The sequence below is a fragment of the Tripterygium wilfordii genome, chromosome 10 (assembly GCF_013401445.1).
Source record: "Tripterygium wilfordii isolate XIE 37 chromosome 10, ASM1340144v1, whole genome shotgun sequence".
Classification (NCBI taxonomy): Eukaryota; Viridiplantae; Streptophyta; class Magnoliopsida; order Celastrales; family Celastraceae; genus Tripterygium; species Tripterygium wilfordii.
In genome coordinates, this window is record NC_052241.1 from 5,093,841 (window position 1) to 5,104,358 (window position 10,518).

At 35.8% G+C, this 10,518-nt stretch overlaps 1 protein-coding gene across 1 annotated transcript; it reads right to left on the reverse strand.

Annotated features, from left to right (window-relative positions):
* Positions 1-9,672: 9,672 nt before the first annotated feature.
* Positions 9,673-10,281, reverse strand: LOC120007289 (protein FAR-RED IMPAIRED RESPONSE 1-like). The gene has a single exon (XM_038857491.1). It carries the CDS (start codon positions 10,279-10,281, stop codon positions 9,673-9,675), a length of 609 nt encoding a protein of 202 aa, XP_038713419.1.
* Positions 10,282-10,518: the final 237 nt, after the last annotated feature.

Below are 10,518 nucleotides of genomic sequence, written 5' to 3' on the forward strand. Positions count from 1 at the left end.
ACACTTAAGTGTGTACTTAAAGCTATTGGTATTATGGTGTATGTTTGTGGAATAAAATACTTTTGTGTATCGAAGTTAGATAATCGTATTCTGATAATAAAGGCTTACGGTACGCTATCTGCATGGACCCGGGTAACTGGGAATGTGCAAATAGTGGCTGTGCCGTGTAATTACCCCTGGTGAAGTTTTGGGGTGTTACACACGGGGAGGTACATTCTCCGCCAACCGCTCTGTGACCCACTCAAGGTATGGCTTAAGTCGATGCCCATTCACCCTAAAAGTGCTCCCTGTTTTTGGATTCTGAATTTCAACTGCACCATGAGCGAAAACATTAGTAACAACAAATGGTCCACACCAACGAGAGCGAAGTTTACCCGGGAACAACTTAAGTCGAAAATCAAAGAGGAGGACTTTCTGGCCAACTTCAAAGGTCTTCTTGGCAATTAGCTTATCATGAAACGCCTTCTTCTTCTCCTTGTAAATTTGGGCGTGACACCACAAGTATCTTCCTTGCCATCAAATTGTCTGATACAGTCAAGTAGAGAATAAACGATTTCTCTGCAACCAAAAGCATTCAAGACAAGTGGATTTTGTAAATACTGTTTGATCCCCTCAAGAGTAACCTGACACTCTTCATTCCATTCGGACGAGTTATTCTTCCGAAGTAACTTAAAAATTGGCTCACATGTAGTTGTCAGTTGTGAAATGAACTTAGCAATATAATTGAGTCTCCTCAAGAAACCTATGAGTTCTTTCTCAGTGTGAGGAGGGGGCATCTCCAAAATCAACCTTCACCTTGTCCGGATCCACTTCAATACCTCTTTCGCTACAAATAAAACCCAACAACTTCCCTGATTACCCCAAATGTGCATTTTGAGGGGTTCAACTTCAACTGGTGCATTCTTAACCTCTTGGACAACTTCTCCAGGTTAGTCATGTGATCTGCCTCTTGCTTTGACTTAGCAATCATGTCATCTACATATACTTCAATCTCTTTATGCATCATATCATGAAATAGAGTGATCATGGCTCGTTGATAAGTAGCTCCCATGCTTTTAGATCAAATGACATGACTTTATAGCAAAAGGTACCTCATAAAGTGATGAAAGTTGTTTTCTCTAGATCTTCTAGTGTCATCTTGATTTGATTATAATCTGAAAATCCACCCATGAAGGGGAACACAAAATGCTTAGCAGTGTTGTCTACCAGTAATCCACACACATCCGAACCTTACCATCCTTTTCGATACTGGTACAATATTTACGAACCATTCGGGGTATTTTGCTACAGCAAGGAATCTCGTATCAAACTGCTTCTTTATTTCATCTCTAATCTTCAAAAGCATCTTCGGCTTCAATCTCCTCAACTTTTGCTTCACTGGAGGACAATCTAGCTTTAATGGCAGTCTATGGACCACTATGTTCGTATCAAGTTCTGACGTATCTTGATATAACCATGCAAAAACATTTTGGTATTTTCTTCTCGGTATTCATGCAACAACTCTATCAATCTCTTTCTATCCTCTCCTTCAATGGCTGCACCAATTCTAACTTCTTCTTTCTGATCTTTAGCTCTCAAATTAACAATCTCAGTCATTTCCTTGTGTGGTTGAATTATCTTTTCTTCTTGGTTAACTTGTCTCAACAATTTTGGCGATATCTCAAATTCATCCTCAGTGTTAAAGTCAGATTCAACATTGTTAATTGGTGTCCCAAAATCTGGTTCATTAGGTTCATCTTCTTCATTATCATCAATTTCAATCCTGTCAAAAAGGAATTGTGAGATTTGGAATTTACAAGTGATGGACAAATAAAGGCGAATAAATGTGGGAATGATGAGTGTAACAGGGACATCAGAAACATGAGAACATGGAAATATTGAACATGCAAAAGTTGTACTATAAAATTTATCAAAGTAAAGTAACGACATGCTCATTATTAAAACTCAATCAATGGCCGTGGGCTGGACCACAGATAGTAGTGCATATGGATATTACTCTTGAAGGCTGTTGACAGAAACTGGCAACTTCAAATTGGCCCAGTTACCGAGCTCAAAACCTGAAGGAAGAAGGATAACTTGGCAAGGCTTAGCAGCAAAGTTCTGATACTATTTCACAACAGCAACATGGATCAGCTTTATGACATTTGATTGATTAACATGGCCATCTGTTCTTCCAAATCTACAATTTTCTGACTTTGCCTCTGGGCCAAGTTCTTTTTGCTATTCATTCTTCATTGTTTTAGCAATTCACAACTGTAATCTTGTAAGGACGGCAATGATGTGAATGAATTGGTGTTTTTCTTTTTTCCTTACCACCTAAATGATGAGAGTAATCTTTATTAGTTAGTCAATTTTATTAGGAGTGCTTATGCATTACCATGAATTTATGTGTACCAGAAACAAGATGATGTCATTTTTCATGAATTATTGTATACGCAGAGGTAATGAATAATGTATATGAAAGGTATATATGGACATGTACGGATTATTAACAAGTATGCAAGTATATGGATATGTATGGATAATTAACAAGCATGCACATGTGTACAACATAGGCTAATCTATACATGGCAAGTGTATGAACATGTGTTGTTTAATAAATGTGTATATACAAGTGTAATCTAGCTGATGCATCAAGTACATATGAATATGTAAATAAGGGATAAAGGTACATGGTATATAAATGTACAGGAATATAAGATAGTATAAGCATGTGAAATAAACAATTAGGGATAGGAATGCCCCCTTTGTTCCTAAAATGGGTAATACAGCCTAAAAATGTCTGGAGGTTTAGAACCATGGCTACAGTTTATCTATAGTGCATATGGGTGGTTTAACTAGCTAATCACGAAGCCTCTGAATCAGGTGGCTTTTGCTCCATTGGATCACAAAAGCCCATCCCTTAATGTCATAAGAGGACGTCAATCTAGGAAGGTGTCTTCCCCCACCCATATAGGGAAGTGAATCCCATGAAAGTGGTAGGTCAACCCTCACTAATCACTAAATAACCCGGGTATAGGGTTATGTATGTGTAGTGATAAGTGTATTTGTGTGTGGGGGCCTACAAACACAAATAGGAACTAACAAAAAACATATACAAGAAAAGCACAAAAATCAATCATACAGGCTCGACCCCTTTGGTATAAAAACCAATGTCCCCAACGGAGTCGCCAGTTGTCGCAATCGGGGTCACGACGCGGACCGACGATAAAGGATGAAAAATGTTTAGAGTCGCCACCAATTGATGTGAGTGCAATTGGACACTAAAAATATGATCTACGAACCTGAAAAATGAGTAAGGAGGTCTATTGAGTATGGGGAAGGTGTTAGGCACCCCACAACTCCCTAAAAGTTTACCCAGATTGATCTATGTGTTTTTTCCTGAAAATTTGTTGTATGTCCCAATTTGTTTTAATAGATTTTTCATATACCCGAAAAATCATGTTTATCAGATGGGATGGAATGTTTTCTATTAATGTTAGACCAAGGCTTTGTTTTTGAAAATCCTATTTTCATGGGTTTTATTGGAAATTGATGAAAAATCTCACTTTGAGTGGGTTTTGAGATTTTAAAAAGGGTGCACTGGATCACAGTGGCCATTCCCAGCTTCGCCAAAAATGTCGTTGATGCTGAAAAATATTTGGTGGAATTTTCAAAAGGGCATTGGATTTTATACCAAGAGGACTTCCACAATCACAAAAATAAAAGTGGCCTAACTTTATCTGATGAATACAAATGGTATTGTAAGTTGAAAAGATAACATGATTAAAGCCTAGGCAGGAGTTGAATGTCATCAAGTCCTCCTCCTAATTAACTTTAATTTAGTTATCATTATTTTCACGAATACAAATGATATTTTAATTTGAAGAGATAACATAATTAAAGCCCAGGCAGAAGCTAAATGTCATCAAGTCCTCCTCCAAATTAACTTTAATTTAGGTATCTAATAAATTAAATTACCATTACTTTACGAATACAAGTGATATTTTAATTTGAAGAGATAGCATGATCAAAGCCTAGGTAGGAGCTGCATGTCATCAAGTCCTCCTCCTGATGAACTTTAATTTTGGTATCTAGTAAGTTAATTTATCATTTGCTTTTCGTTTAAATGAAGATATCATAATTAAAGCCTAGGCAGGAGCTGAATGTCATCAAGTCCTCCTCCTAATTGACTTTAATTTGGGTATCTACTGTTTTCCCGTTATTTTGTTTAAATGAAAATTTAGTAAATATGTGATTGTTGAATTGACGAATTTGCAAAACTAAGCATACCACCTAACATATAATCTAACAATGTAGTCTAAATAATTTATCAACTACTCTAAACATGCATACTAATCCATTAAACATGCATAAAAGTAAACTACATTACTTTTCATTATTTCCACTACCCTATTACATATTTACATTTACAATGATATACATGCCAAATAAAAGCAAGATAAAAATATATACAAAATAAATAAAAATACAAATATGGCCCATGGAGCCCGTATGTTGCTCAAACCCAATCCAATCTCCAAATAAGCTCTCCGGCCCCAAACAAAGTCAAGTCTGACGCGGTCCACATCCAAAAATCAACAAGAGAATGGGGTCAAAATTGTGCTCAAATGCCATAGAAATTCAAATCAAATTAAGTACACTGTATACACGCACACACACCATATAATACACACACACCACATATGCATATACACACCATATATATATACACACACCATATATATATATATACACGTAAACATACAGAGGCACACGAAATCTGATCCAGCAAGGATTTGAACCCAGAAAAATCAACATGAACATGAACATGAACAGGATTTCAATCTTATCATTAATAGCATAGTCTCTCATCATTAACAGCACAGACCCTCACACCAGCCAAATCTCAAGGATTTGAACCCAATATTATACTTAAACTGAATTTTATGGATTAAAAGAGACATCAAACCCAGGCATCTACCAAGCATCAAAAACCCATATTCAACATAGTAAGCAAACAAGGCTCATGCTAAGGAAACCAACACCGGATATCAAAACAACAAGCAACAAAGACCTGAGCCAAGAAAATCACACCCAAAAGCCGAAATCAAGAAGCAACCCAAGAACATGCACCATAATATTTAGAGATGTAGAACCGAAAATCAAACCAAAAATAATATCGAAAAAATAGCAAAGAAATAGTCGATTATTACCTCTCCCGATTTTGCTTTCCTATTCTTTTCTCCCGATTCGTTCTTTCCTGGTTTTGCTGGCTATTTTTGTTGGACAGGAATTTTATTCTAGGGTATAAAGAACACTATCTATTCCATTTACAACAGATCCAAGTTGTACTGTGATCTCAGTGATTGCTTCGTGCAATTTATCTGGGTCATGAGTACTTGCTTGTCTGCCCCATGACATATATCGAACACCTTGTATGGCATACTTTGAAACCATAAGTTGCCTTTTGTAGTCTTGAACTTTGTCGGTTGCTTCTTTAAGTCTCCTTTTGGTTTCCCTCAAAGCTTCTTGTAGAGATTCGATGGTTTTTTGGGGATCGTCCTCGTATACGTCTTCCCTTATAGGGGAGAGGTTGAATCTGGGATCATTTCCACCTTCATCTTCTTTAGAAGTAGAACCTTCATCAGTTCTAGACCTTTTTGCAGGTGGAGAGTTAGGTGTATCCATCCTTGAAGATTTCTTGAGAAAGATATTGGTTTCCGCTGATTCTTACTTTTGAATATTTATACAAATGGAATATGAAGGAAGTGTTGGAGCAAGACTTACTGTCTAGGTCAACATTGTGTTTTTGATGATTGTGTATGATTGTATACTAAAATGTGTGTGAGCATGCTTGACTTGAACATATCCTAAAATGCTAGAAAACATGCTTAAATGGTTATTTGGTTAATTGTTTAATATCTTAATTGTGCATATACACTTAAATGAAGGCTTATGCATAGCTCTATGTGAATTTGATATCTATATATTTTTGAGATAGTGCTGGAAATTTAGTTTTGAAAACAAACATACATGGACTAAGTTAGGGCATTAATCTTCTAATGATCATAATTTATCTTAACCAACTTAGATCAAAATGACTTGAAATTTGAACCACATGCACATAAAAGTCTAATATATGCTCTAGGACTATAATCATGATAAATTAAGTGCATCACATATACATTTGGTCATATGCTTAAATTCCGCCAAAACTAGGTTTTACCTAATTTTGTGCATATGTGTTTTTTTGTGAACGTGGTGAACCAAATGAACTCCGATTTAAATGAAATTTCGTGTGCATCTTAGTTTTATCACTATGAACATATTTGACCTAGTAAAGTTCAAGAGAAAAGATCATTTACACTAAGTTTGCAAAATGACATTGAATTTACACTTAGAATTTATCGGTTTCACTATTAGTGACTTATTTGCTTGGTTGAGTGACCAAACGATTTCCGATTGTTATGAAATTTTATATGGACATTTTAATATATATAAAATGATTTATCATGCAGTAATATGAATTTTCTGGGTTGTTTTTCTAATGTAATTAACCTATGCGCTCTATATGAAGCTCTTTGAGCTTACATGCAATTGGGGAGTTCTACCTCCTATTTCTTTGTAGGTTAATCATCATGAGGATGTTATATCACTCAGAATTCAGTTTGCTCAAGTGAATTGAAGTCCGGTTTTCAAGTATGAGCTTGGATCTCTAGAAAACCAAGAAAAACCTATGTTCATCAACCTTCCACTAAGGCATTTTGATTGATGATTGGAACTAGCCTTAGGGCTGTATAATATGGATATATTGGTGCTGCCAAATTCAGAGTTTGAAGTCAAGATTGGAGGGACATGTTTGGTCACTTGAAGGATCTCTTGTCTTCATCAAACAAGATCTTGCACATGCTTCCTTTATTGAGGTCAATGATCATATTTTTGTGAGAAGACAATTGATGAAGCTAAAGGACAAATGCAATGGTTGAAATTTGTAAGAGATGAGAAAGTATATTTTGCAACTAGACAAGACTTAGATTATGAAGATATTCTTGAAGACTACAAGCTCCAACGGTACACTAATCTATGGCTGAGATTGAATTGTTTTGAATTATGAATGGATCAGATTACAACAAGACTTGAAGGGTTAAGATGACCATTTAAAAGGTGAATCCAATGGTTGTGCATAAGACCATATTCTTGCTTGCAATTTTTGACTTAAAAGAAGATCTTACTTGATTTTTGGAGTCAAAGATTGTTGCAAGTTGCTACACATTTTGTAGGAAATCATTGGAGATACCAAGGCCAAGATTTGGTGTAAGTTTGATCAAATGGTCAAAGATGACAAAATTGTTGGAGATACCAAGGTCAAGATTTGGTGCAAGTTTGATCAAATTGTCAAAGATGGCTGCAAGTGCACATGACAACTCAAATCTTGGAAAGCTAGACTTGGAAAATAATGCAAGTGCAACGGCTACATATTGTAAGGTCAAGATTTAATGATCTATTCATTCAATGGCCAAGATTTGCACATGTAATTGAAGGTCGAGATTTGAAGATAGAAAAAGATCCAATGGTGGAAATCACAAGAGCTTGGTAAATTATAAAGAGGGGTTCTTCCTCATTCCAACTTGGAGAAGCCAAAATTACATTGAAGAAATTGTTGTTCTCAAAGCTTCCAAGCTAGTTTGTGCCATTGAATCCAAGCTTCTACCCAAGCCACTCTAAAGGCTTCCTCACTATTTTGCTTTTGCAAAGAGGGAGTGCTTCTCATTGGGCTTCTTATTTTCAGATTCGAAAATCCTCATTATTCTTCATTTTCTATCCAACCCGTGAGGTGATATTGTGATTCTTGAGTGTTCCTCAACCCCATTTGCTTAGTGCAAACCTTGAGTGAACCATTTATACCGAACACTTGTAAAAGTCCCTTCATTGGGCAAAAACCTTGTTGAGGTTGAGTTTAAGGGAGTGCTTGAAACCCTTGGTTGTAAAGTTTGAAGATTATCTTGAAATCTTCAGTTTTAAGGGTGACCTAAAAACCCTTGTGAGTTTTGTGGAGCTCTTGAGAAAACCACATCCTTAGTGGAGGTTGAAAAATCCTAGGTTGGTGAACCTAGGTAGTAGATGTAGGAGAAGAGTCTCCGAACTACTATAAATTGCTGTGTGGACTTTCTTGATTGCATTGCTTGCTTGTTGATTGATTAAGTGTTTTGATTGCAGAATTTTCTGAACCACTAGTCTGTCCGTGCACTGTTCACATAGCTAAACTTTGAATTTTAATCTGAATTTTTGATATAGTATTCATTAGGGTGTTGTGATACTGCATACCAAATTTCATTGAATTCTGACTTGATTTGCTAGGTGAAATTTGAGTTGTAAAATCTGTGCACAGTGTGTTGTTTAAAAGAAAAAAATATGTTTTTGCAATTCCTTGATTATTTGATAATTGATCATTCACCATATTGTATCACATCTTGCATTGAAATGAATATTGATTAAGATAATTATTAGAGTCCAAATTTGTATGCTAATTGTTAATTGACATTGATTTCCTTTTAAATTATAAAAAGAGATTCCTATCGGAATTTGGGGACACAATTCACCCCTCCCTCTTGTGTTAAGTACGATCCATCAATTTTCTTGTCCCTTCACTCTCTATTTCCTGGTTTTGATTTCCTCTTTCACAGTGTCTTCACTTGCGCTGCGCACGATTTAGCTCTTCTATATCCCCTCAATTTTTCTTGATTTTTTTTCTCTCGGTTTCCCCTTGTTTCTTACTCTCTGTTTTTCTCTTTTCCTCCATTTTCCTCACTAAGAAACCTCTCCTTTCTCTCCCGATTTTCTCTCTGGTTTTTTCTTTCCCTCTCTCTCGGCTCTCTTTTTCTCTTATACTTTTTTCCTCCCATTTGTGCCGGCCCTCATGAAAATGGTGTGACTAGTGTTTTATATCTCTTTCAATTTTCTTTTTCCCTTTCTACCCCTTAAACCCTAGTTTTCTCTCTCTTTTGAAACCCTAGGAGACTAACGCTTTTGTATTTTTTGTTCTTTTTGTAAAACTCTAAAAAGGTGTCACCTTTTCTCTTCTTTTAAAATTTTTTAATTATCTGATTTTTAGATATTTTATAGGGTTTAGTTGCATTGGGCTCATGGGTGAAGGTAATGACTTTTTATAGGCTTGTGGGTCCAAAAACGGACTTTTGAATTTTTCTGGGCTTGTGGGCTTAAGAACATGCTTTTGCATTTTTTGTGTTTTTTCTATTTTTTCTATTTTTTGGGCTGGACGGAAATCGGTTACTACAGTTTGCAATAATAGCTTAATATAAAGCATATTAATGTCTGTAAACAACGTAATGAAATATCTGAACATATATTGAACCCATACAGCTTTCACCAAGAAAATACATAATCCAAAAATATACATTTACATAGAGAAAAGACTTAAACATCTCAATATATCATTATAATCAACACTTCATATTTGGCTTGATCTTTCCATATGACTTGAGTCCTAAAAAAAAGACATTAACAACAAATAAGTCTATCTACGAAAAAGGCATTAACAGGGTATTATATTGAAAAGTTCACATGTACAAAAAATCATACCAAATTTTCACTTGTCCCTTGACTTGATGTCCCTACTTGAATAATACTTTTGTGATTTCCAGTAGGCTTCCTATTGAATATCCTTTTCTTTCACAAACATGGAGGACGTTCTTTCCCCCTTGTTGCCATAGGATCATTAGAGGTACTGGCTCCATTCATACCAACAATAGTCGGGGTAACTCCAACCATATTGCTGGCAGTCATGTTCTTCATGGAATCCTCAATCCATAGCGTTACATAGGAAAAATTTTCATCAGTCTCAGCAGCCAAGTCTGCCAATTTCGCGAACAACGTACACATCTCATCATATCGTTCTTGATCACCTGATATCTTCATGCCCTCGTAATTGACTTTAACACGACTATGTGATCTCCTCACATCCTTTCTCCAACACTTAAATATGTAGTGTTCTAGTATTGTATCTTGGCCATGGTGAATTAACACAATTATCGAATACCTACACAATATGTCTTTGAACTCAAACTTGCAGCAAGTATAGAACAATGTGACTGTAACATGGTCATATGACACCATGAATACAATTTTCTTCCTCCCCTTATCTCCATAAAAAACATCTTCTTCTACCTCAAAGTGTAGAAAATAGTCATTCTTCGTTACATTGTTTATATCACAATAAATCAAACCTGTCAACTCCTTTTGAAATTCCTTAAACTTGGCTTCAATGTATAAGGCTAGCATCTACTTCTCCATTGAATATGATGTTGCACATTTGAGCTGCTTGTTAAAGGAATAGAAATCGGCTTGACGTTCCTTCTCGACTTTGTTCCTCAATGCATTGTTATACTGCTCCACAAATTGTTTCAGTGTAGTCTTTGAGTTTACATATCCATCAAAGAATGCATTCATACTCTCGCTTCTCTGCGTTGTCGACATACCAGCCCAAAAGAAGTTTTTAACATATATTGGAACCCACTG

Excerpts from the sequence above, each read along its gene's own strand:
- LOC120007289 (XM_038857491.1), bottom strand. The coding sequence starts at position 10,281 with ATGCTAGCCTTATACATTGAAGCCAAGTTTAAGGAATTTCAAAAGGAG.